At 44.3% G+C, this 27,879-nt stretch overlaps 1 protein-coding gene across 2 annotated transcripts in view; it reads left to right on the top strand.

Annotated features, from left to right (window-relative positions):
- SH3PXD2A (SH3 and PX domains 2A) overlaps positions 1-27,879 on the top strand; it is a 210,114-nt gene that overhangs the window by 49,704 nt on the left and 132,531 nt on the right. For both annotated transcript variants that reach the window (XM_042019253.1, XM_042019252.1), the window contains exons 3-4: positions 8,165-8,241; positions 17,574-17,665. In XM_042019253.1, the coding sequence (XP_041875187.1) occupies positions 8,165-8,241; positions 17,574-17,665 (169 nt within the window). The remainder of the gene's footprint in view (positions 1-8,164; positions 8,242-17,573; positions 17,666-27,879) is intronic.

The raw sequence follows: 27,879 nt of genomic DNA, 5'->3' as shown, positions 1-27,879 counted from the left end.
TAGATAGCAAGGTAGATGTATTTTCATTCTGCACTTGATCAGCAGAGGGGTCTAGGGACTGGCTTTATGGCTTTCATTAGTGTGTGCTCATTTTGTGACCTTTTGAAGCCACCTTTGCATCCCTACCCCTCAATTTCCATCTGCAATGTTCCTGTAAGAATACACGCTGCAGCACCGCGTTCTTGCATGACCAGCCTCCCTGTAATAACTTTGATCTACGTGGTATGAGTGCAGATATTATTCACAGCTCCCGTTCCCAACCAGCTTAAGGGTGGAGTCTCCCAAGCAGTGTTACTGCCCATCACACCAGAGGATGTGGCTGGGACCTTGGTGTGCTTTTCCAGTGTAGTTTGGCAAGGGTGTGGTGCACATCCATCTCCCTGCAGTGACCCTGCTGCAGGTTCTCCTGTCCCAGTGGATGTAGCCCAAAGGTTCCTTGTCGGCAAGACTGGTGCTGGCCCAGGGCCTCTGAGGTGGTGTCTCAGGCTTAGTGTCACGCCAACTCCTGCATGAATTACAGGTCTCATGAGACGGCACAAATGTTTTAATAGGCTCTGTTCCTTAAGGCTCCTGCTTCAAAAGATTGAGGTGGGACCATATGGTCCTTTCCTGAGGGTCCATACCACCAAGTGTCAGTGGGAAGACTCCTGGTGACTTTACCAGATGCCAGTGAACAAGATGGTACTTGATGTGCGTTTGGAAAGAGCAGAAGAGTTTTATGAGTGTAGCTATGGGGGCATGGTCTTGCCCTTTAGGAGGAGTATTTTTTATGGTTAATGTGGCACAAAGGCATTTGAGAGGCTCTTGCCTTTTCCTTCTCAGGGGTCAGGCACTCAAGTAGCTCAGATGAAACAACCAGTTTCACCAGCAAATGCATAATACCCACAGGAACTGCTGCTTCCCAAACTTGTTGGGCCAATGTACAGTGATCTACATCATTCCAACACTGCCCAGGGAGTGAAAGGTATGCTGGAACATAGCTCTGCAGACTATGGAGCACTACTGATTTGGAAATCACAGGTTAGGAGCCACTAACTACCTTGGTGAAGACAGGACAGTGGCGCCAGGAGGAAAACCAAGTGTTTCAGCAGTGAGATGTAGTGGTTGATGTTTCTCTGGTCAGTTTGGTGTAGGGTCTAGATATTTTGATCATTATTTAAGTCTCATTGTTTTTGCACATTAAATGACTTGGTCCTGGATATTTGGAAATGGATCTTTTTGGAGGATGTTCAACAAAATGAAATGAGTGATTCTTATCTTAGGGGAGAAGCATGCATAGATAAGGATGATACTTTGGATCTGCATAGGCTCTCCTGGTTTTCTGTGCCTTTTGCTTCCAGCGTAGCTAAGATTATGCAAAGAGCAGTACACTCCTGCGTCCTCTGTGTGAGGAAGCCCTGCTGTTTCCTAAGGCATTGTTTCCCAGGTGTTTTGAAAACCTGACCCTCTTTTGGCTCTTTATCTCTGTGGGCTCGGAATTATCATCACGTTGGTTCCTTCGGGTGAGGGTGTGCCAGCTGGTGGTGTTGCTGGCTGCAGGTGTAAACACCCTCCTCCCTCTGCCCTCAGACACACTGACTGCTTTCTGCAATTAAGAGCCCTTGGTTGTTTGCAGGATAATGTAGCACTTGCATCCAGCAATTACACGAGTTCACTTTCACTCGGAGAAGCTGAGCTGTGTAGTTTGAGAAGGCACTGATTTCACTGCAGAAATTGAAGGCCTGACCCACTGAATCAACACTTCCAACATTTTACAACCACTCACAGACTGGGAAGTTCAGTTTTAAGGGTTCTGGAGACTTGTGCTCATACTGAGATCCTCTTGTGTGGGGTAGTTGCTTCACTTCGCTGTACTCTGGTGGTAAAGTTGTTTTAAGTGAGGTGATGGATCTCTGGGTTTGCTGGTGCTCACAGACCAATGTGCAGGGAGCTGCCCCACAGTGAGAAAATTGAAAGAATAATTTTGTACAACTTCTGTCTGCCCAATTCAGACCAAACTCTGTATAATTTACCTACACGTTGATTCCTGCCTTGCTTTGGAGATGTGGGAGACTTCAAGCTGGGCATCTGAGGAGGGGGATTACAGGAGATTATAGGAGGTTTTTTGGGTCATAGCAGCAGGACATAGAGCAATATGAAGTAGTTCTTGGCTTATGCAAAACACTGTACAAACAGAGCTTGAGATTTGGACCCCATGGCCCCCATCTGTCACTTCTGAATTTCAGTATTGGTGCTCGTGGCTTTTCTCCTTCCAGCTTGAATTGCCTGATGCTTGAATTCCCAAAGTGTGTCCTAGCAAAGCTCTAGAGCCGATGCTGTTGTCCCTGGAGGATAATGGCCACCCCTCCAGACACTGCAAAACAGCCAGGTTCAGAGGTAGGAGCTCTTTGGAAGGGAATGGAGCCTCGCCACTTGCCTGTCTTTGGTTTCCCTTTGTAGTTACTCACATAAGGGCATATTCTGCTTATCACTTCTAATGGAGCAAGATTTCTCTTCCTGGTGCTATTCTTATACAAGCCATGTTACTTCCCATGCTTTATTGCTTCTCAGTGATTTTCTTTAATATTGCAGCTTATGCACATCAAAAACAGGATCCAAGGGCAGGAAGACACTATCCCCACCATCCCCCACATCTCAGGGCAATATAGTTTTTGCTTGTGTGGCTTTCCTGGCTGCCCCATCTGTCTCCATCACCTCTTGTCACCTTCCATAGTAATTCCTGCTGATTAGCAAAGGCCTTTATCAGCTGAGGCTGTTTGGCAAGACAAGTGCAGCCAACAGTTCTGACTCTGTCACGAGTTTCTAACTTATTAAAAAAGTCCTTCCCCCTCCCACTGGTGGAAACACTATGAATCATTTCCCTCCCCTTTCTTTGTCAGGAGCAAATGCCATCAGTGTTAGGACTCTGGCACTGACTTTCTGACTCCAGGAAATAATGGGTGAAACAATCCATGGAAACTGGAATCCCCATTTAAAAGTAAGATATTATTTTGTAAGGAACACACCTCCCTTCTGGCTGCTATCAGATTGCCATCTGATTGACAATCACACATACTTCCATGAGAAAAATAGTTTTTTGTTCTATTCCATAGTGTTGTGCTGTTGATGTGTCTGTTTTACACTTCAAGGTGGCAGTGCATGTTTAAATGCTCCGTTTGGGGGATAGACTGTGTGTTAGGTGCCCGAAAGTTTTGGCAGGACCCTGAGGTGGATGTCACAGCTTAAATGGGCTGAGGGCAATTTATGTCATATTTGATTGCAGGCCTGTGCTTATTTGGTGTATAAAAATAATTCAAACAGCCATGTGTGAGAATTAGAAGCCTTCATAAAAATACTTGAACAGCAAAATAGTTTTAGTTACACTGGAAGAAGCTGCTTAGCTCAAAAGGAGAACCTGTAACTGTATGAGGGCTAAATTCTTTATTTTTGTTTACTGATGCAGCTGGTGCAGTGTAATTGCAAAAAGAGTCTGACCTCATCTCCCAAGTACCTCTGAGAAGTTGATCTGAGGTTGTACATATTGCTTGGCAATACATACAGACTTGGTACCTCCCAGTTTTCAGGTAAAAAAGGCAGAGAATCAACAGCACAGTAACAAGAACAACATGAAGAGGCAGAAGCAGGAGCTCTTTCTTGCTCCTGAGAGACAGAACTGACAGAACCGCCACAGCTGGAGCTTCTGTAGTCAAAGGCAGCACATGTCTCTTTTAAACGTAAATTGGATGAGACATTAGAGTACTTTTAATGCTCCCATTAGTCTTCAGGCTGTCCACTGTAGAGTATTTATCATATGGCTTGCTTCACTTACTGCATTCTGAAGTGTGGTGATGGTGCTTGGAATTCATGATTAAATGTCAGTATGCATTTGTCCATAATCCCTTTGATAGTGGGTTTGGTATCTTCTTAGTCTCTGGCAGAGGCTGTTTGCATCAAACAATTGGTGTCCTTAGGCCAATCCATCACCCAGACATACCTGGAAATGAGACTCAAGCTCAGCAATCAGAGAGTAAGACCAAGAGGTGAATCTGTTCTCTGTCAGATTTGGAAAGGAGCTAAAAACAATTTCCCTGCCTCCTTGTTGCCCCTGCAGCAGCTGCCGCTCACTGCCTGGCTCCAAAGGAGCAGCAGAGCTGGCAGCTCGGGACTGAGCCACTGGCACAGTGGTGGGAAGATCACAAAGGCATCTTTAGAAGGTCTCAGGGCCTAGATATGCAGCACCTCTCCTTGGTGGTGAAAGGTGTGATCAGGAGATTTGTTTGGGAGCCTTACAAATCACCAGTCAAGGGCAGTGGCTGCTGACAGCTGGCATCTGCTGTGGTTGTAGGGGCTGTGTCCTGCTTTCTTGAAGAGGAAAGACAGGATTCTCCTGCTAGGCATCCCCACAGGGACTTGCAGTGTTTCTTTGCCTGGTGGTGCCTGGTGCTGTCCTGCCTTGAGACCATGCTCCCCAGTGTCACCAAGCCCCCTAGGAGCTGGGCTTCTTCCCTATACAAACCACATCTGTGACTATTACAAAGCATTAGATCGTGGACCCTTCTGGTGTGCTCAACACAGGCTGTGGGCTAATGGGAGCACCAGAGTGTTCAGATGTATTTAAACTGGTTTGTTCTTGGGCCTTGTGGCACTTGTTAAAAGTCTGTGATACTCCAAGTATGAGGTGATACAGGAATAAAGTGATATTCTGAGGATACATTTAAGCTTGCAGAATCAGCAGCTGCCAGATAGACAGTCTCCTGCATAGCTTTATTACTCCCACTTTGTGCACCCACTGTGTATACAGGAGGAAATTTAGGTCTTGTGAGAGAAGAGGTGTGTGGTCGTGAAATTAAAGACTACGTATATATATACACGCAGAGATGAAGGGATGACTTAAGATGTCCTCTACTATGTTAAACCTGATACTTTGCCTCTTATCCATATTAATTTCCTAGGAATAATATTTTCTTTAAAGAAAAAACGATAAAAATAAATACTGTTATCCTGCATTAGCAGCAGGGCTGGAGCCCTGTGTCTTTCCCACGTCTGTCTTTCCAAGTGCTGCTGTCCTCAGAGCCCTTCCTATCATGTGCCAGACCTCCCTTGGCCCTGTCCAAGCCTGGCACATCAGTGAATGAAATATTTGCATGAGGCAGCATCATTTCATGTAACCTATGACTTCCCATCTGAATTGAGACAGACTTCCTGTTCATTTCCTAGCTGGGCTGCAGCATGGTTAAAAGCCACTCATCCTTTTGTAAAACGGGGCTGTAGTGCCTGAGGAGGCTTAAAAGAGCTGCAGTAAAATTCAGGAGAGAGGAAGCAGCACGCTACGTACTCCCACAGAATAGATCCTTTCCTTAGAGGTGGGGCTTTTCCCAGAGGAAAAGCCAAGTGGCACATAAACCACTACTCCACCCTCACAAGGAAATTGCCTGGGCTGTTCTGCATTTACCAGCCACTCTGGAACTTCCCCACTTGATGTTGGTGCTGGGTGAAATGCTCCCTTCCAGTGCCGTCCAGAGGGTTCCTTGCTGTCTGATGTGTTCCTGCTGCCCAGCTCTCTGCCTTCTCTGGATTGATGGTGACCCTACCTCCCTTGTTAGGCTAGGCTTTCCATTGATGGGGTCTGCACTCACTTGGAATAGGTAGAGAGTGTACAACATGGGCCTCTCACATTCCCTTCCTTTTCCAGTCCTGTGGGACCTTCCTTGCTTTCAGAGGAAGACCAGGAGAAAAGAGGGAACTGGAGAAAGCAGTAGTAACTCGCACTGGGTCTGCAGTGGTTCCTGCTGGTTGGTTGTGGTGGCTTTGACTGAGCTTCTGTCAGCATGGTCTATCTTCCCAGACAAGGGAAGAAGCTGGGCATTTGGGAAGCCGTTCCTTCTTAGAGGTACTTCAGTGGCTCTGTCAATGAGACTTCTCTGTCTGAGGATCTCCAGAATTTTGAGGGGGTCCCTCCTTGCTACCCATCAGAACTGGATGTGTTTGCAGAGTGTCCTTGTTTTTCTTCTTTCTTTTTCCTTGTTGACTGCAACTCCATGGTGCTCTAAAATACCCAGCCCTCTCCAGATCTCAGCTTTGAATGCCATATTGGACTGGGCAGCTACAGATCTTCCCCACTGGCCTCATTGAGCCTTTTCCAGCTTCCAATAGTAGAAGGAAAATCTTCCTTTTGCTGACGGGATAAAAATGGAAGCACCTTCTGGGCTTTGTTTTGTCCTAACACCACAGTCATCCTGATATTTTCCATCTCCATTTAAGGACTGAATTAAGATTCATCATATCCTGGGGTCTTTTTCATACTCTGTTTAATATAACATTCTTTATTATTACTTTTAGAAAAGCTGAGTTGCATTTACAGGAGATCTTTCATGTGTTTAAGTCTTTGGTTCCTTTATGTTTTTATATGGTCACCCATTCAACTTTCGACTCATGGCTTGAACTGAAAACAGGAAGGACAGAAAGCGAGAATGTTTCCAAAATGTCGTTTTCTCTTTGCAGTATATTTATAAAAGTTGCAAAAAAAATACCAAGATCTCCCACACCAGCATTTCTGAAGCACTGAGAAAGGAACTACTCCTTTCTCCATAGCTACCCCCACCTCTTTCCCCCCAAAAAAAGCAGCTTACTGTAGTTATGCAGTACAAGTAAAGTGTGATGATCCTCGAGGCAGGTAATTCTCACCATTTACCAGACAGAGAAACAGGAAAGCAAGAATGTTTTGGTGTGTCCAGAGTGGGTCAGTGCAGGGAGATAGAAGTGTCACTTTCCTTCTCCAGCAGCTTTTGACTAACTTACTCAAGCTGAGATGACTGTCTCGGACACCCATTGAAGATTTCCCCTGTGACCACAAGGCATCACATCCTACAGGGATGGCTCAACACCAGCGCAGTAATGAGATAACCGCAGGGAACCCAGAGAGATAAACTGGTGGCACCAGGAAATGGCTTTACCTCACAGCACACACTGTTTTGTTGCCAGAATTGGGGATAAAGATAAACCACTTTCTCCTGTCTGAAACAAAAGGCTTTAACACCTTCCAGATTAGCAGCTATGGAAGAAAAGGCAGCCAAAAGGAGCTGCATCTGGGGGGAACTTCAAGACTCTGCTACTGGACTGTCAAAGGCTGCCATTTCATTAACCTCTCAGATTGTGTAATCGTGACAAAGTCAAAGCCACATATTCAGATTTTGGATCTGATTTGATTTCTTAGTCCAGTTTCTTATCTCACAATCTATGGATCAGTATATTTGCCTGTTGGCAGAAGTAGTTTAGAGCAGGGTGTGGTATATATGTTGTGGGTTTTTTCATAGACATTTCATGGACTAAATAATGCTGGCAGATACTGTTTTCTTCTGCCACAAAGAGAACATACAATTTATTCTTGTCTCATTATATTAAAAGAAATACAGCGCAAAAGGAAAAGGGAAGAAAACTACCAAAAAAGGATATGAAGATATAATCCCTTCTAGCTAAAAAAATACCAACTCTATGACATCCTTGTGTGTGGGGAAACTCAGCTCCTAGATTATTTTGATAAACTTCGTTAAAATCAGTTTCACACAAAACCCTGTTGTTTATTTAATCTTAACTGCTTGCAGAAATGTCATCCAGTAAAGAAATGGAGGTTATTATTTTTTTTTTAGTTTCAGAAAAAAAAAGTTTGTTTATTTTTCTTCTGTTATTTGGTTTCTCTGTGTAGATTCATAAGGATTCTGTCACCAACAGTCTTGTATTTGCTTGTGAGCTGGGTGTGTGGTTTGTCTGCCTGGAAGGGCAGGAGCATCCACAGTGGGAGGCAGCTGAGTGGGGAGCAGATGGAGCCCAGCGATGCTTCCTGCACAGCCAGCATGGACATGTCAAAGTGACCCTGAATTAGGAGCGAGTCATAACATAGTGTCAGTCCATTCCAAGATAGTGCCATCACTGCAAGGGAAGCAAAACCTTTTGTGTTACCTACACGATGAAATTAGAAACCCCCCTCTGCCCCATTAGTTTCTGGGCGCCCTTCAAGCAGCGCACACAGGCAGGACTGTGGTGGCAGTCATCCAGCTTTCATGCCAACAGCCATGGTTGGAGTCAGGGATGAAACTCTGTCTGCTGCCCTGCCTGCTTGGTGCTGCTGTGCTGTCCCACATGGCAGGTGATGCCCCTAACCCTCCCCTTTCATGTGTTCTCTCCTTAGGCAAGATCCTGTTCCGGAGGAGCCACGTCCGAGACGTAGCAGTGAAGAGGCTGAAGCCCATTGACGAGTACTGCAGGGTAAGGGCCCTGGGGAGTGCAGGGCAGCCCTCCTGCCTGGGGGGCTCAGGGCCACCACCAGCACTGGCATTTCCCTGCTGGGTAGTGCTGACATCTGTCACAGGGAGGGATGGTGCTTCCCAAATACCACCAAGACTAATAGAGCAGGTGGAAACAGGCCACTGTTTGCTCCCAGGGTCCTTGCAGCATTTTCCCTGGCAAACTTTATGTACTGGTTTGGTGCCTCATTCATTCAGTAAAGGCTCTAAGTCTCACCTGCCCTAAGTGTGGATTTTGATTCCACATCAGCCTCGATGATTCAGGAGTTGAGCAGGCAGAGTGGCACAACTAAGATAGTGTTTTCGTCTGTTTCCTGCCTCTCTGTCCCCTGGTGCCACATGAGGGACAGTAGTGGCAGGTGCAGCACTGAGGGTGGACCAGTGTCTTCCAGGAGTGTTCCTCCTCATGAGTGAAAGCCTGGAAATTTATTGCTGGGCAGAAAAGCATGGCTCTATTGAGGAGAAGATTAAGCCACTTAATTTTTCCTTTCTAGCCTAAGATTTATGATTTCATAATTAATTCTCTGTCAGTAAAATAAAAGTAATTTCTAAGCAAGTAAGATTCTCAGTTTTTGTAGAGGTATTGAGTGCATCAGCACATTATTTAAACCCCAGACTTCCTCTCTTACTTCCCATGAGGTTTTCTTTCCATTTTTAGAAAGCCAGAGGAGCAGGTGGAGGGGGGAAAAAAGCATTCCCAAGAACTTCTCCAGTCAGACAGTTGCTCATCCAAAATTGGAAGCAGATTGCCAAAGTGCCTGAGGCGTGCTGGAGGGTGGTGGTGGTGGTGAAACCCATGCCATCTGCACCCCCCGGGTGAGGAAGCTGCGATTAAAGTCTTGTCTCATGAGATCAGGCTTTCTTGTGTGACAATTAGTGTACTGTCTTCCTGCTGGCAGCCAAGTGGCTCTTTCTGAAATATGTAGGGTCTCACTGAGTCCCCAGCCGCCCTCCTTCAGACAGGAACTGCCGGCGACAGGAGCGGCGAGGGCTGACTGGTGTCAGGGTTCACCCAGCAGATGCGTGGTGGGGAAAGCAGTGACCAGGGGCAGCTGATTCTCTGGGAACCCATTGTCCGTGCCCAGACAGACCTGACCTGACCCAGCCAGGCCTGCTGGGGCTCCGCTGGTCGTGGCCAAGGGGTGTGTTTTGGCATTGGCTGATGGCACATTGGTTGACACTGCGGTGCTGTGATTCCTGCTCTCCTCATTTCATCTTCTCTCTCTTGGAGAAGTCTGGCTCAGGTCATAGAATCATAGAATGGTTTCACTTTGGTTCAGATCTGCTGCTGCTGCCCAGATGTGGCTGGATACGTCCCTGAAGCCAAGCTGTTTACTTCTCTGTGTACTGATAGATGCTGCTTTTCTGGACATAGACCCTGCAGTGCTGGATTAGCCCAGTTTCCCCCAGCCCAGCGCTTTCTGTCTCCAGCAGCAGCCACAGTAGTTCTCAGCACTGAGTATGACAAACCTGTAGTGACTTCTCCAGAATATTATTCCAGTGATTTCTGGCAAGTACACTGATACAGTGTCTTTATATTTAATTTTGCAGTTTACTGTAATTTGTATTTAATTTGCCTCTGCACTCCACAGTAGAAGGTGTTTAAATCTGGGTGGCATTGAAGGGGTTATAGTCACTGAAAAGCATGAGCAGGAATTGCATCTCATGTCTGTGAGTGGTTCAAGGGGGCTACATCCCCCACAGTGTCTTTCTGCATGGGGTGTCATGTCTTTAAGAAGAGCAGGCCCTGGCTAATTCTTCAATCCCCAAGGGATGTATCTTATTGGAGCATGTATGACTGTGGTTGTACCTTAGTTGGGCTGTAAGTAGGTCAGTTCTTCAGTCAGTGCTGGGAAATAAAGCAATGCCAAGCTTTTTTTTCCCATCCCCTGCATTTGACTCTAAATCCTTTCCAAGACATGAATTTGTCTCCAGTGTGGATAATAGGCAAGTTTGTGCCCCCTCTTCAAAATCAGTGTAGAAGTAACTTATGATGTCCTGCCTGTCATCAGATCCAGTTTCTTTGCCTTCTGCTACATCTTCCTCCTAATTACAGGGAGTAAATGAAGATGGCAGCTGGTCACGCCATTGTCTGGCACAGAACATACCCAGTCATTCTTAAATCCCACAGCACACAGTAGGCAACCTGTATAAATTAACTGGGACCTGAGACTTGCAATTCATACCTCCCAACGTATCTAAACCTGCACATTTTATGAGAATAGGCTTTTCTTTTGAACATTTATGGTTTATCCCATTTGCATTTATTCAGAGAATGATTGTCCTGTGTTACTACTGTTCCAAACCTGGCCTAGGATATGAAAATCCACAAGACTGAAAATAATATGAAAATCAGGCACTGAACATCAGTACACTGAAAAGTACAAAGAATTTAGGAAAATGGCATGTGGAGGGAGAGCTTTACGGTACCGTAAAGTCAGTGGTAGTTCTGCTGCTGACCTTCTTTGGGGACAGGATTTCATCTCTGGGGCTTAGCAGAAACTCAAAATTCAGAAATGCTTTCTTGCTACCTTTGCTGAAGGTCACCACTTACAAGGTTTCTGGGAACATGACCTGTGTAACCTTACTGTAACTTTTCCATCCTGATACAAAGTTAACCAGGAATGACAGGAAACTGTGAATTGGGAACAGAAAGTTAAGTGGTGAGTCTGAACCAGAACAGCCTCACTTTACCAGCCTAAACCAGACACAGGGTCTCTCTCTATTCGGCTGTGCTGCAGAACCAACCTGAGTGACTTGCGTAGCTCTAGTGCTGAGATCAGTGAATCCACTCGTGTTTTAAGAGAAGTGCTTGCTTTTTTTTCTAGTAAAATACTGTTTCCTACTCTGTAGCAGGTACTGGTGCATGTGTATGACTTGAGAGTGGGATCATGCCCACCTCTTGGGAAGTGTTACCCGTTTATTGCTTTTCTACCTCTCTCCAGTGGATATTTTGACTCTTTAGAGAATTGTATGGAACTGTAGAGCAAGAGCATAATTTTGACAAGTTCAGTCTTGCTTCTATAAGAGTTCAAAGCTTATGTTACTCTTCAAATGGATAGGCTGACAAATTTGAAAAAATTAGAGAATTATGCTGGAATGATGTGGGTGAAGCTGGTGGAGTACATGTGATGTGGGATAATAAAATAAATAAACAAAACAATAGACCTCTGTCCCCTGGAATCTGTGTGGCAGCAGAGGAGGGAGGCAGGTTCAAATGCAAAGTTCATGGTATTTTTTTTTTTTGCAAGATCAGAGTTCTCCATCCATTTCATCTGTCCTGGAAAGCCAAAGCACAAATGGGGATGCAAATGTTTGACCATCTGTTGTCTTGTTTTTGCAGACTGTCTGGCAGTGTGGCAGTTTGCATGGCTGAGAAGCAGGTCTTACTCCTGCTATGTGTTTGTGGTTTCTGTGCCAGGAACAGGCAGAGGCTCTCTGAGAGTTTGTGGGGATACTAGGCAGTAAGGGGAGTTCTGCAGAATATTCTGTGTCAGGGGCATGATCACACTGGACCCTACAGCTTTGTCCTCTGCACCCCTCATGTGTGGGTTATTCCCAATGCATTGTACCAGCAGAGAGAAATGCCATCACAGAGGTAACCAGGCCAGTGGTTTTGCTAAGGCTGCAAGAAACTTTAAAGTTGCAATGAAAATGAGAGGAGTGGGATACACAGGAAGATTTCCAGGGGTTTTCTCATCTATAAACACGAAAGTGCAGAGTCTGGATGTCCTTACTAGTAACCTGAGTGAGTTACCAAACAAACTGTGTTTTGCCAGTAAATGTGTGCTGCCCACTGGAATTAGTCTCTCTGGATGATTTCCCTCTTAACTGTAGGCTTGGATTTAGTTTAGTGTGATTTAAGGTCTTCTGGGCTCATTTGGCCTGATTTTCTAAATTTGTTTAGGAATTTTTGCCAGTGTGAAAGAAAGAGCAACTTCATAGACCTCCCTTCCCGAGGGGCATTTTATTTATGAAGCTTTTGATCTCTCAAACACACCTCTGGTGTGTGTTTGTCCAGTACGTACCATCCTGTCTTCAAAAAGGACCTTTCAGGTCAGTGGTTCACAAAACTGTCGCTCTGTCCTTCACAGCCCTCTGGGAAGACTCAGGCCAGAATTTGCTGACTTCCATATTTTTGTGTGTTGATCCTAATTGAGGGAAGCATCTTTGTGCAGGGAAGACCTTAAGATGTAAAGTCCCATTGTCATAAACACTAACCCGGGTTTGTCACATGCCTTCATGCTGTCCCATAAAGCTGGATATGGCTTTAAGTAGAAGCTTAGGGGTTTTTCTGTAGTGAGGCTTGAGTACCCAAATGGACACCACCTTAATAAAAATTCAATTAGCAAGTCACATCAGTGCCAGGAAGTACTGGTCATTCTTTTATTAATGTTCACTATTTGAGAGACCGTACTTCACAAACATAATTGCCTCCCTCTTAGTCTCTCAGTCCTGCCTCTGTTTCAAGGTTTAATCCTTGAACCTGTCAAGACAGGCACACAGACATTTCTCTCTCTATCCATTGTACAACTAAGTTAATTTGATTGAAGATGGAATAGTAGTCCTGGTCAAGAATGGGAGTTTAACTGAAATACTTTCAAAATTTATCTGTTGTTAGTGCAATACTTTCAAACTTGATCTGTCATTTTTTAATCCATGTTTCAGAATCCTGATGTATTTAGACTGGCTGCAGTAATGAGAGTTAATTATTTGCAGCACTCCTCTCAGCACCTGGAGCAGAGTCTTGCATTCCATTGTGCTGTGGTGCTTCTATGCAAGAAGCTCTTACATGTTCCAGTTACTTCCAAAACTGCACTGTCTTTCCTCCTTCTCTCAGCTCTTTATTTATTCCCACTTCTTCTCCAGTCTGAATCACCACCATGCACTCTTCATCCACTTCTCTGCCTGACTGTCAGTGTTTGCCATCCACCACTTCAGTGCTTTAGTTCAAGCTTGGAGGCTCTCAGACAAACAGAAGGTGTTTTCGTATAGATGAAACAATTTATTTCTTTGTTCTGAGAAATTATCTATTTTAGTCGCACCTGCCCCCTTGCTGGGCTCATGACCATTCCCAAACATCTGGCTCTAGTGATTAATGTTAATGAAAATGATAAACAATTAGAGGAAGAGTAAGGGAGTCCTAACTGTGCAATATCGTGAGCTGGCCCTGTGTATTTTTATGCAGAGCTGGGAATAAACCCACTGGATATTAGGGATTTAAAAGCTGTGCATCCTAAGTGTCTCTAGAGGCTGTGTGGAGACAATCAGTGATTCACCCCTTCCAGACACCCATGGCAGGGGGTAGACAAAGCATCCTCTGAAGATGTTGCTCTTTCTCTAGTGATGATACAAGTTGCTAGACAAGTGTGAGCAGCCTCCCATTTAAGACACATAAAGTTCAGTGGGGTGAATACCATTCTGTGCATATATACACACAGATGTGCTGTGCATCTCTGCATACACACATCTGTGCATCAGTTTTTTATAAACATCTCTGCATAAATGTAACCCACAGCACTCAGTGCATCGTTACGAGTACCTGCAGGGTTTTATACCATGTATTCCATGAAGCCTTTGAGCTGTGATACAGCCCCACAGAGCAGTTTTTTCCAGTTCATGTAACCTTAAGCAATGATCCCCTGCCTGCACTTGGTGCTCTGCTGGCTTCGATTGCTGTATGCAGCACGCAGCAGCTTTCCACAGGTGCTGTGAGTGTGGCTGGCCATCCCCAGCACCGACGGCTGCCTGCTCACGCCCTGCCTCACGTTACTGCTTTTCAACTGCCTTTCAAGTCATCTGCTCTGCAAGACTGTCTGTAACCTGTAATATAGAGACAGACATCATTACAGGCTGGAATGACACATGAAAGCCTATCTCCTGAGGGATATGTGAGGGCTGAGCGGTGCACATCCCCCTGTGCATGCCAAGCAAGGAAACATGCTATTACTGATAGTACTTGATGCTTGTGCAAGGCTGAATTCTGCTTGCTGGCACTTTTTGTCTCTCACCTTTCCTGTGCGAGTTCCTTGCTGTTCCTGGATGCTTGCTGTTTGTAGCTGTGTGTATTTACCTCTGGTTTCCACATCCCCAGAAGACTGTCACTTCCCTGTCCTTTCTGTCCTTTCACCATCTGTGTTCCTCTTTGTCTTTACACTTCTTCCCTTGACCCTGCAGTCTTTCCTTCAGGCTGTTGCAGCTTTGCCCTGGAACTGTCTTGCTGGAAATGCCAGAAGCTTGTATTTTCCCCTTGCAGAGTGACAGTGATGTCACTCATCTCCTCAATGCACTTTTTGTTTGCTCACCAGAACTGTGTTGGCCTTGACTTGTTCATAGTGAATATTGTGTATTTGCTGAAGAGACACTTGTTTCGCTAAACAGTGTTGCTGCTCCCTGCTGCTATTCAAAAATTAATAGAAGGATTCTGATTGGGTTTATACTCATTTGCACCTTTTTTACCCTTTCTTAGAGTTTCTTACCACTTCTTAAGGTTTTGTTCCTTTAAAAAAAAAAAAAAAAGTAAAAATTGACTGGCTGGACTTTACACCTGAGCTTCCCATAAAACGTGCAATGGCAAGTTACTATGGGGTGGATTTCAGTCCATCTGCATAAGGCTGGAAGTTGCAGCATTTTGGGAGATGATTCAGAAGCAGAAGAGCCAGCCCTGCCCCAGGGTGGGAAGGTGGATGGATGGGTGTGGAAATGACTGGCTGATTTTTATCCATGCGCTGCAAAAGCCTGGAGTCGGAGAGGTGCTTTTCAGTTACCCCCTTCTGCTTAGCAGGACCACAGTGCTTGTGGAGATTTCCAGGCAGCCAACCACTGATTCAGGAGGTTCAGATTTCCCAAAGCTTCCCTTGATTTAGAAACAAAAATCTCCACATCAGCTTTGCGTTCCTCCGTCGCTGAAAACCCACTCTGTGCTCCAGCTCAGTATTGACATATGGAGCCTGGTTCTTGGGAAGGGTGAGCACCTGTGGCCTGTGGGGAAGTGGTGGCTCTTTGAGAAGGTGTCTGATGCTGAGACCCCCCACAATGGGTGTAACTCGGGTGTTTGTGTTTCTCTTGTAATGATACCTATCATTTGCAGTGCTTGCTCTTGCCCCATTGACTGCACAGGATTGAACCCTTTGGGATTTCAAAACACACTGTAGATATTGAATATCTAAGCCTCCTAACCTTTCTGCAGATTAGGTAAGTGTTATTGCTCAGCAGTGTAAGGGGTTAACTGAAGATATATCCCAGCTGAATTTGATGAAAAGAGGTTGAGTAACCTGCCCTAACCAAGAAGGGTGTGAGTAGTAGAGCCAGTGCTAAATATCAATTCCATCCACTGTTGGTTAGACAGCATTGCTTTGCTGTCTCTTGCTTGAGGTGCAGATGAGTAAGTGTTGTTTATGTTCTTGTTAGTCCATGCTGGTGAGGCATTTCTCTTTCAAAATGCTGTGATTGTTACTATTCCTGGGCACTTCCTGACTTCCCAGTGTTATTCCTGGTTTGCCAGCTGGATGCATGTGTTTATGTACAGTAGGAATAAAGGCAGAGCTCACACCTTTGTTACACTTTCAGGCAAGTTTGAACACACAGAAGTGGAGACGAGGGCATCCTTTGTTTACATAATAGTGCTTGAGATTGCCAGCTGTTCCTTTTCATCCTGCCTTAGTGCAGCAGCCAGTGGTGCTTACCCTGGCACTTGGACTCACCAAGCTGTTGCCTGGCTTCTGCATCTGATGCTGCTTCCTTTTTGCAGGATATCTTTTTCAGCTCTGTAGTGCAATTGCATATGACCAAAGGTCAGATCCTCATTCTTCACAGGTCTAGTGATACCAAATGAATTTTCCTAATGTTTTTATAACATCCCTTCACAAAGAAAATGAGAGCTGTAGGTGTGAAAGCGTTTGACTTTGAATTTCTGAACACCTCAAAACAAGACCCCATCATCTAATACTGGAGACCTGCAGTTTCACAGCAGGATTTTTCCAACTCTTTTCCTTCACATCCCCAAGAAAATGGGGTCTTGGAAACAAATCTGGCCACTTTCAGAGCCTTGTTAAAAACCACTGTGGTGGTAACCAACTGCCCTGTCCTGCCTTTGTGCTTTGGTTGGACCTTCTGGTGTGTCTGACCAAGAACAGTCAGATGTCTCACGGTTAATATAACCTGTTCACCTTAATGCATCTTCATTTAGCTCTGGTGCAGTTTTTCATCTGTCTTTCAAGATTGTTTGTCCTACTTTCAACTAGGAGAAGAGCCAGACAATCTCATTTTGTCAAACAGGTTTACAGAAACTCTAAGAAGCTTGGTCTATATTTAACCTTTGGCCTATTTTCAACATAACTTAGCACAGGAGGAGGTGAAGTCCAGCCTCTTTTCCTCTCCTGCTTGTCATTTCTGGAGGCAGTCTCGGAGGCATGTCACTGAGAGCTGCTGCCCCATCTCTGTGGGCTGAGAACAGCTCTTTGACCTCTTTTGGCACCATCAGGCTCTAGATTCTGAACAGCAAATTCATAGCATGTTTGTGCCTTGTGTGCTTCTCTTGAGTCTCGCTTTCCAGTTCGCTTCAACATAATGTGGGTGATGTCCAGACTGTACTAAGCTATTGCTGAATGTGACAAGTGCTGTGTCCCTCTGCCAAGGCGAGTGCACAGACATTGTTAGCCAGGATGTGCTGTTCTTCATGCAGAAAAAGCCTCTCTCTGTTTTGGTTGGGTTTGATTTGGTTTTTTCAGACACTTAATCAAACTTCCTGTCCTGTTAATTTAGGAGCAAATTATTGTTTGGTTTGGTTATGGGGTTTTTTTAGCGAACTCGGCTTTTTGTGTAGGCAGTGCTTAATGGAAAGCTTTATGGAGCACATTAATCTGTTGTCTTAGTGGGTGCTGAATTTGTGTGCATTGACATAAGGCCCGTAAGCCCTAACCTCAGTGTTTGAGGTGTTGTGCAAGCCCACGTCACAGACTGTCCCAGGCACAGAGCACTTACCTATGCAGCATCATGGTTTTGCACTTGTGGACCAAATTCTGCTCTTGAACACGTGGCAAAATAAATTACATTGGCTGATTCTAGGATCTGTTGCTTGTCTGAGTTCATTGAATCCTACTTGACATTTACAGTCAGGGCTCTCTGTTTCCTGTCTTCTCAGGTAAGCAGCCAGGCATGATGCTGTTCTTCAGTATTCCTTTCCCCCTGCCAGGACTGTTTTGCCTCCTCTTGCTTGGTAGTTTAGATTTTTGAGGCCAGGTTTCAAACTTGGCTTATGTCTAAGTGCTTCTCACTCCCTGTTTTGTTTTGCAGGCGCTGGTTCGGCTTCCTCCCCATATTTCACAGTGCGATGAAGTCTTCAGGTTCTTCGAGGCTCGCCCAGAAGACCTTAACCCTCCAAAAGAGTAAGTGTTGTGATGGTTTTCCAGTGCTGCTCAGTACAGTTTGATTAGCTGGAAGGAAAAGGTCATTTGTTTTTATTACTGCTGTAGACGTGGGAACGGATTTTGTTGCTTTCAAGCACTACCTAGAAAATGCCCAGCAGTTACACACAACCACTTTGGGTGAGTGGAGGACAGGGAAGTCAAGCAACCCTCAGACACAATTTTCAGCCATCCTCCACCCACCTTTGCATTGTTTCTTGCTCATGGTTCTAATGAGGGAACCTCCCCTGGTTTGTGGGTTTTACCTGATAGTTATCGCCAAAGAGTCATTTAGTTCCCAAAAAGCATTGGCTCAGTAGCAGGGGGAAATCCTGCCAGTAAGCACTTGGTTCATAATTACCAGCTGCTTCTTTAAATGTACTCCTGCCCAGAGATACTTAGTTATCTGTAGGGAGCAAGACTGTGGTCCAGATCCAAAATTGTCTCTGGAGAGTCTATTCTTTCTAAGCAGGAAGCCAAGAAAAGGAGGAGGGAAAGAGTTCCCATTAAACACGAAACAGGATTGTAGCCTTTACCTTGGAGCAGACAGGCTGATTCATGCTGATGCAGTTAGGGTTCATAGGACTAATTTATCCAGGGAAAGTGTTGGCAGGAGGGTATTTACAAGCAACAGTGCTGCCTTGCCTGGTATTTCCTTTTCTCTTTTATCCCAAACAGGATATGTTTTATTGTACTTTGCAATAGGATTTTGACTTGGTCCCACTGTGTTTTGTGCTGCTTTGTTGCATGATTTGAAACTTGATTGCAGGCTCTGTTACCGTAATTTGCTTTCTCCCGTGTTTGCACAGCCCCACTGGATAAGAGGAAATGGATGCAAAGCTTATGGGGTTTGGGCACTTCAGCACATGCAAACCTGTAGTTATCAGAAAGATTTGTATTTGGCTTCAGCTGTCTGCTCCCATGCTGGTGAAAAAGGGAGGAGAACCTTTGCAATTTGATTTCCCAGACTTTGTTTCTTGCACATGCATGGTTTTGTACAAGGGGATGTATTAGCATGTGTACTAAAGAAAACACTGCTAGCATTGCTGAGAGCAAAGTCTTTTTTGTTTCATGAATGAAGGAAAGAGAAGTTTTAAATCAAAAGTCTGGATGAAGAGCTGCTTTTTTTTTTTTTCCTATCTGGCCTTGATTTAGAAAAATGTTTGTGGAGAATAAATATAGTTGCTTGTTCATTGTTAAACACATATTGCAAATTTAGAAAACACTGCAACAAAATAAGCCTGTCACACTCTGAGATCTGCTGATTATCACAGTTTCCATTTAGGGTCTGCCAGTAGGTTTGCAAAGGTTGCTTGATCCCACAGCACCCCATTTGTGATGCAAGGACACATCCCCATGTGCCAGGCAGAAACAGACACCTAGAAGAGGAGTTAGGTCCCAAGAGTTATGGAAGAGTTCACATGGAGGATCTCAAATGGACATTATGAGTCTGCTTAAAACTCCTGTCTGCTTTCTGTACTGATGCAGACCCTGCAGCACCTCTGCAAGGCAGGGGATTGGAACCCAGGCCCATCCCAGACATACACTAGCCATTATGGCTTGTGTCCCTTGTCCCTACTCAAAGTTGTAGAGGGCCTGTTTGACAGTCTTGCAGGAATTTTCAAGTTATCTCTTCACTCCCCTCTGGAAAAACAAAAAAGACTAGATGTTCTCAGCCCAAGCCTTGCATCCTATTCCAACCTAGTAATAAGTGTGATTTATTTCCCTGGAAAATGTAGAGCAATAACCTGATTAAATCTCACTTCACTAATGTCTGCAAGACATTAATCTAGCTGGGTTTAAACAAATCCTACCTCGTCTTCTGTAAGCAAACAGATCTTAGGGAAGGTGTCTAAGGTTTCTGCTGGGAGTGCTTCACAAAAGATGTATTGTTGAAACTGAAGATTAGTCTCTACAAAAAGATGATGTAAAAGCCAACAGAAACATCTTAGTGTTTTTCTTCTGTGAACCGAGGGGGAAGGGAGGAGATCTGAGGCTCACTGGACCACTGTGTAGGGTCTGGGGGAAGGACACCTCCAGGGCGACTCTGAACCTCAGCAGGCACTGCAGGAAGGAGCACGATTCCAGAGAAATCCAAATTTATTCCCTTGTTTTGTTACTCTGCCAAGCCCCTCCAGAAACAGTGAGCCAGTAGTGCCCAAGCCCTGTGAATTCGGTCTTCCCTGGACCTCATGGTCCATCATTCATCTCACTGGAGGTAGTTGGGCTGTAGCCTGGGGGCAGCATCTAGACTATCCTAATTATTTTATCTATTTCTTCAGCTGCTTCTTTTAGCCTTCAGCACAGAGGTGGTTTGTGTGTTGATCTGTCAGCATAGACGTGGCATTCAACTTGCTGGGTTAAAGAACAATAAACAAGTGACTCAGCCACCAAGGGATGGTAGAACAGAATTGCTTGTGCTGCCTTCATGTCTCCTCTCTGTGCACAATAAGGTGATCTTCAGTTTCATGTTGACCTGCTCAGTTTTTCTGCAGCAGCTTGGCCTCATAAGACAAAGCCTAACCTAGGGTTTAATTAACTAATGAATTTTCAGGAGTGTAACCTTAATCCCATGGGCATTTGGGTTGTTGAGCCCAGAGAGTCCATTGAGTTATTGCATGTCAGTGACTGAGCACATGCTTCCAGACAGAAGTACATGGAAGCTTAAACTTCAAGGGAGAAGACACAAAAATGTCTAGTTTACCTTGCAGCTGGGATGTGCAGAGAGGTATCCATGCCTTTAGTTGCTGAGCCATGGCTTGCAGTGGTGCACTAATCTGTGTAGTGCTGCCTTAACTCAGCCGCAAAGCTGAGCTCTTCACTTCTGTTCCTATTGTCCTGAAAGAACCCAAAATTTCCCTTAGTTCCTTAGGCACTCTCATAAGAGAGTTGCTGGCTTCTTCTTTACAGCTCTTCATCTGCCCTACCCTTGCCTCCTCCCTGCTTCTTTGTGCGGTCCTGTCCGTGTTATGCCGTGTTTGGCTCAGCGGCTGCTCCCTACAGAGTCATTTCCTACTGCTGCCGTGCTCCGACTGCCCACAGTGCCGAGAGCACACAATCCAGCTGTAATAAAGGCTGGGCTTTCCCAACGCTGTAATAATCTGGCCAATTTGTTCGGTTGGATTCACAGCTTAGGTTTTCTGTTTCCTGTTTTGGTGATGGTCCAGGCTTTTGAGTCCTGTGACAATAGGCAGAAGGTATTTCTTCCAGCCCATTAAATCTCTCCTGGGTACAGCAGCTTACAGGCGGAGAGCTGGAGTGATGTCTCAAGAAATCTCAGCATTTGTACTGGCTGACCGTCTTCTCCAAGCCTGCTCCTGCTGATGGAGATAGCTCCAGGCCAGATAGCTCCCAACAGCAGGTTTCCTTCATGTGACATGGGAGAGACCATAGGAGAACACTAAATTCCTGTGTGGAATGGTCTGGGAGCATTCTCAGGCTGTTTCACATGGTGAAAGCATGGCTTTTGCAAGGGAGCTGGCAGGCCATGGGAGCAGTGATGTGCCAGGCAGTGTTGGGAGTTCCAGCGTTGGTGTTCCTGGGGCAGCTGCTTCAGCTGCTCTCGCTCCACCCCCTGGATTCCCTTGGAAGCTTGCACGGAGAGCAAGCTTCAAACCATTGGCCCTGGTACAGGAGGAACAGTTTTCAACTGCTTATGTTTCCAGTATGTGACATTTTAGTGTCTGGGCTTGTGTCCTTTATCATGCCCACATAAAGGCCAGATCCTGCACTGCCATGGGAAAAGGTAAGAAGGAAGTGCATTTTTATTTATCCATTGTTCTAAGTAAACACCATGTCACTGAAAACCATTCATTTACTGGATACTTCTGTTAATAATTATAATTACTGATAACTAAACCAGAGGTAGATTAATTTCAGATTTCTGCTGGGGATTTAAATTCAAGGCTGAGGTCAGGCCAGGGCTCACAGTCAACAAACAAAATCTCAGAAACCAATTTTTTAAATGATTCTGTTTTACTAGAAATAACAGAAATACCCAAAAAGTAGGATTAATCAATTAGACATTGCATATGGTCTACTGGTTTTAGGGCTTTTCTTGCAGCAAGGTTCAAAATATCACAGCCAGACCACTCTTGTGAGAGTTTGTTTTTTCTTTCTGTGTCTAGATCCAGTCTAAAGAGCAGATCAAGAGCCAAGGATTCAGTTCTGCAATACTACCCCTACAGAAACGCATGCAGGCTCAAACAAGATTTCTGTTTAAACCACCACTAATAATATTAGAAGCTGAATTTAAAGCAGTGTTCACTATCTGAGAATAATTTTCCTGTAAGAATCATGAAGCAATTTTCAAACAATATGCAAATCCAGAAAAGCTAGGGGACTTAAATGACATATTATGAGGGTTGATGCCGAAAATGGAGTTAATGCTGAAGGTGCCTTTGCTAAAGAACAGAAATGCTCTATTGTGGTCTGTAGCCATGAGCTTTACTGATCATATCTATCAAATAAATATTGGTATAACACTCAGATGCTCTGACGCCAGGCAGCCAGTGTTAAATGGAAGCTGGATTCCCCCCTCATTCTTCATGTACTACAAATTCCTGATAAGGATACTGGAAAGAAATAGCCAGGGTAATGGAGTGACCATGTTAAGGAAGCTGCTTTGGTTTATGAGTGTATTGCTCCTAAAGCACAGCTCCCTAATACACTTTTTCTATCCATATGCATGACTGTGTTTATATACAGTTATTTCTGTTTCCCAAATGTGTTTTGATCTGCCCTGTAATAAAAATTCAATTACCTATGGGTAGAGGAGGAAAATTTTTCATGTGTGAAATATCTGTATGCATTCTGATTTGTTTGATATTATGAAAATATTTTTGCTTACATTTCATCCCTTATATTCAATTTCTTATATTTCACTTATACTTCATCGCTTTTGAATTGTGTTTCCCAGCACATTGGACAACTGAGTCTCTGAGCAGATGTGCTGTGAGGAAAGCTGGCATTCTTTTTTTGTGATTGCTCTTTCTTACAGGACTTACAGTACAGATAACTTCCACATCATTTAGGAATGCAGTCAGCACCATTTGATGACAATTGGTGTTACAGTCTGAACTTGGCACCGTTACTTTGACTGCTCAATGCATGCATTTTATTTGGGAAATTCATTCCACCTGAGAGATGCAGAATGGAAATTAATTTCCCTAAGAAATGCAAAATCAGAAAAGAGATAGAGGTTTTATTTTTGTGTGATTTTTTTTACCTGGGAAGTATGTTATAAAACACAGAGTGGGAAAAGTTCTGAATAAAGATTGTGACAGGATAAGGCAGTTAAAACCCACTGTCCTGAAGGGCATCAAATATGTGAGCCCTGGCCTGACCGCAGCCTTGAATTTAAATCCCCAGCAGAAATCTGAAATAAAATATTCTCAAATAATTATTTATTCACCTTCACCAAGATTTAGGTAGCTAAGGATGCAATAATGGGTTAGGGCTGTGATTGCCAAGAGCCTTGCTTGGCTACTCCTACTTAGTCACCCAGCTCTCACTGATTTCACTGGGAATTAGGTACCACAGCTCTTTGAGTATCTCAGTGTAGTGGAGCACCTGTGATTATTTTCTGAATGTGCTTGGTTTAGGGCTGTATTGCTAGTAATATTTGGCCTCAGCACCTAAATTTGTGGGAAAAATGTTTCTTCGGCTTTTAGATCTCAGAAGTGCTTTACAGTATCCTGCTCACAGGGTGGGACTGTCCCAGTCTTGGCTGAGAGGTCAGGCAGCCCAGGAATAGAGGAGGCAAGTGTGGCTAGTCCGCAGCTGTGCCCCTGTGACCTGGAGAGCAGGAGCTCAGTCTGGGACACGGCCACTGTGAGGTGGGGCTGTAGATCCCCCTGTGTGTGCTGCCTTTCATCAGTGCTCGTGATCTCTGGGAAGGTCTCGCTTGGAGATTGTTATCTTAAATAAATGAAGCCAATGCAGGAATGGAAAAAAGGAAATAACAGATGCATTACTCGGTCTCTTCTTTAGTTTCACATGGGACTTTCCCTTTTGTTTGTAGTTTATAAACTCATTTGGACTGGAATATCAAAGGGAGGGTATTGATGAAATCTGCTACTGGCTGCAGCATTGGTGATACCAGAAAATAACTCAGCCTTCCTGAGAAAAGATTGGAATCTTTTTTGCTACTCTTTCAGAAAATGAAAAAATAAATTACATGCAGATAAATATCAAACAATAAACCTGGGAAAAACAGAAAGCATGCTAAATGAAATAGGTCCAGCAACCACAAAAAATAGCTACAGAAAAGTGGCAGCTGGAACAGCATGAGCTTTTATCCCTTGCCTTGGGTATCACATTTGGGTTAGCTCGTGCTTTTAGGCCTGAATGTGAAAGGACACAGAGCTGAAAGGAGCAAAGACAGTTTAATGTACTGACACTCGGCACTGGCAGCCAAGTGTACAGAAATAGCTTTGCCTGGATTGGTTATAAGCAGGCTGCAGGGTTTAAAAGTGGGATGCTGTCATGGGCACAGGATGGATTAAGAATAAACAGACTTACTTGAAATTCATCAGTATGAGAATGAGATAAGAGCTCTGCCAACACCCTGCAGCTTCAGCAGTGGCACTGGACACTGCCTTGCTGGGGTGAAACACAAGAGAGTGTCAGTGCTAGTTAAAGTTCACTGTTTACAAGCACAAATTCAAAACAATTTCTTTTTTCTTTCACTGTAGAAGAGTAGTGACTGAGAGGTGTTTTGAAATGCAGAGATGTTGTCATTAGAAAAACTAAATGCCAAACCTGTTGGCTCAAGAGCTTTGTTTCTGTCCAGTAATTTTTGTTCATATCCTAAAGGAGCAATCACTGCTGATAATTTGCCAATGCGTGTTTTGTAGACTTGAAAGTAACGGTTTGCTTACTGTTTAACTTAAACCATAAAATTCTTTCCCTCTGGAGAAGTTGAGTAGTTAATGCAGGGCACTGGGAAATCTGTTCCTTACTGTCTGATTGATTTATGTTGTGATGTTGGAAAGGCCTCTTGCATCTCCTGGCTCTCTACCTGCAGAATTTTTGTTTCAGATTGCAGAGTTTTGCTTTCAAAGATTTGCTAAGAGGATTTGATTCTGATAAGGAAATCCCGTCCTTTCCATAATATAGTTTTAGAAATGGCCAGTTACAAAAATAATTTGTTTTAAAAAATCATCACTCAATGTTGGAAGAAACATTACTTCCAAATCTGTCAGGAAAGCTTGTTCTGCTGGTGCTCCTAGATGCAAAACCAGTTAGAAAGTCAAAACGGTAAATTTATGAATTTGTGGCAGTGGGGGAAACCGGGGCTAATGAGGTAGGATTGGATCAGAACCAAAATAACTGGATTCAGAGATTATCAAGCTTGTTCTGAAGGATTTGGGGCATCAGTTATCCTTGAGCACTCACTTCTAGAGAGATTTGGCTCAATGCCACAGCATCTTCTGGAGTTCTCTGTTTAAAGGCAGGTGATGCTTGGTTTGCAGCTCACAGGGTTGAACTGCCCGTGCTGATAGACAGAAAAGAGATCTTTAGCTCCACACAGAAGAGAAGTGTCTGATCCTGATGTTCTTTGTGGATAAGCCTGGAACTGAGGAGAGGAAGAGGGATGAGGACTTCCTCTTCTTATCTGGGTTTCTTGCTCTGGTGAGCCCCTGCTGGCAGGTTAATTGCGCACTGAGGTATCTGTCACCATTGACTCATCACCTGCCAGGCAGGAGGAGATGGGGTGGAGTTTTCTATGCACTAAATGACAGAACTGAGTATAGCCTGTCTTGTCCTCTGTGTGTCACATCTCTGGAAAGCAAGAATAGGCAGCTTATGTTGCAGATAGGATTGTATCACAGAGAAGAGCCCAGCTTGTCATTGCTGTGTCTATAATACGGTCGCACTATTGCTTAATGAAGATCTTCTTTCACTCTGAAGAGGAGGGCACTAGGGACAGACATGCTCAATGGGGTGGTTGCTGCCAGAGTGATAAATTATCCCCCAGTGGTGCCTGGGGTCAGATGGGAGTTTTTCAGTGATCTGCTCTTCCTATTGTCTATTGCTGTGTAATTTTGACATTGCTTATCTGGAGAGTCCCTTTGTTTTTAGCACTGTTGAGGATCAGTAGCCTCACTGGATATAAAAGGAGTGTTTTTCTCATGTACATGTGCCTAGTGCGACCCTGTGTGTGATTTTGAGCTGTTTAGGGGCAAAGTAAGGCATCCCATTACATTTGATAGCGTTTTATCAGGCTGTGCTATATGTGACAAGGGAAGGCATTGCGTACAATGTATTTTAATGCTGTTGACCACAGGCCAGGTGGAGTTGAAATCTCACATTTATTTAAGGTGAAGCATTTCTGTCTAAACTCTGGTGAGCAGAGGTGTAGTTCCTCAGTAAACAGGACTTTGAGAGTCTCTGGCACTGCCCTTTGCATACAGCAGTTGCCTCTGAAGAGAGAGGAGGAAGCCTTAGCAATCAAATGGTGTTGAACAACAGGTAAAGCAAGTCACATCTCTCTGGAGAGCTGCTGCCTCTCATGCATTTTGTTGAGATGAGAGCTGGCTTTCAGTTCTGACTTGGTTGAATCATATTATTATTTTTTGGCGTACCTGTCTTAAGCTGTTCACCTCAGGCCACCAAAGAGTTTGTGCTAGAAACCCATTCCATTACATACACAGGGCTCAGTGTTTTCTGTCTATCACAGAGATTTGCATTCAGCTCCCAATGCTGTGGCAGGTAAAAATCTTGTTTATAGCAAGCCTGGAAAGAAAAAACTTTTGTAGCAGTAGGGAGCCATCCCCTGGAGTGCTACACATGTCTGAGGTGATCTCCTTTGCTCTGTCTTCTGTCTCTTGAGAAATGGGGTGCCTTTAGGACTCTGTATGTATAAAAAAATACCAGACCTCAAGTGGCTCTGGCTGAAGGAGACATAGTGATCTATTGGTGGATTCATTTCCACCCTTTCCATCTTCCTGACTGGTCTGCTGCTGACTGTCTTTCATGCGTGCTGTTCCCAGAAACACAAGCAGAGGATCAAATAACAGCATGTTTTGACTCCAAACTCTGGAATGACTTATCATGTTATCAAAGCTTTTGATTTAATTGAAATTTCACAGATAACCCTAGACCTGCTTTTAAGTGCAGACTCAAGAGCCAGTGGGAATTCAATTAACCGGGGGCCCCCCCCCCCCCCCAACACACCACCATCCCCTCTTTTAATGCTTGCATCTTGTTTGGGAATTTTATGGAAGGGATTTGCTACTGCTTATCTTCAGCTAGAGCTGTGTGTCTGGGTTCAAAGATACCCTTTGCCTTTGGGCCTCTTTCTTTTTCCAGTTATGCCAGAGTTTGATTGGAATGACCCTGCTGACAGTAATGGACTATTTGAGATTGACGCTGATGTAAGGATTGCAGAATTTGCTGTGTTGAAAGTAGAATTCTTTCCTTGTTTCCTTGTTCATCTCTTAAAACAATTGGCCTAAGCTCAGGAAGATGTTCATTTAAACAGACCTTGGATGTATAGTGAATAGAGGATTGACTGTGGCTTTGCAATACTTTAGTATAATCTAATAAATGCTGGTTATTTGCTGGATTCTTGCAAGCTGTGTTTGCTTCCCAGCTCCAAGGAGTTTTAACAGCCACTCCAGTAATGCTGACTGCAGTGCACTGTGGTGAACCTCAGAACATTGTATATGTCTGATTACATTTGCTTTCAATTACAGTCTTGTGGGTTTGAAAAATCAGAGCAGTTCGGGCTCATTTGGGAACCACCACAAAAAATCACCAGTAACCTGAGATAGCTAGTGCTTGAAAATATAAAAGAAGAAGAAAACGTTGAATGTCTGGGACCAAAAAATGTCTATTTTGCTTTATGAGAAGTCAACCATGGCAAAAACTGTAGGGCTGGGATGGCTGGGGCACCATATCTAAAAGATAAACCTTTTCCTTTCCCATCCAAGCATGCCATGAGTGAAGTGTGAGTGACTCATGCCAGAGACAGTGCTCATCAGAGGCTTAAAGCTGTCCTGGTGCACTAGTGAATTGGCAATGCTGCTGTCTTTGCTGCTCCCCATTGGATAGATTGCTGGTCCTTCTCCTGGTGATTGAACCTCAGCAACATCATCCTCTCTTGCTAGGGAAGCTGCACAGTCCTTGAGGATGCATAATTAATCATATTGCAAAATGCACTATTTTGTGGAGATGTGGATTATCCTCTA

This window comes from Corvus kubaryi, unplaced genomic scaffold, assembly GCF_017639235.1.
Source record: "Corvus kubaryi isolate FWS band 111438036 unplaced genomic scaffold, C.kubaryi_AGA036_p1.0 138, whole genome shotgun sequence".
Lineage (NCBI taxonomy): Eukaryota > Metazoa > Chordata > Aves > Passeriformes > Corvidae > Corvus > Corvus kubaryi.
This window is presented reverse-complemented; position numbering and strand designations above follow the sequence as displayed.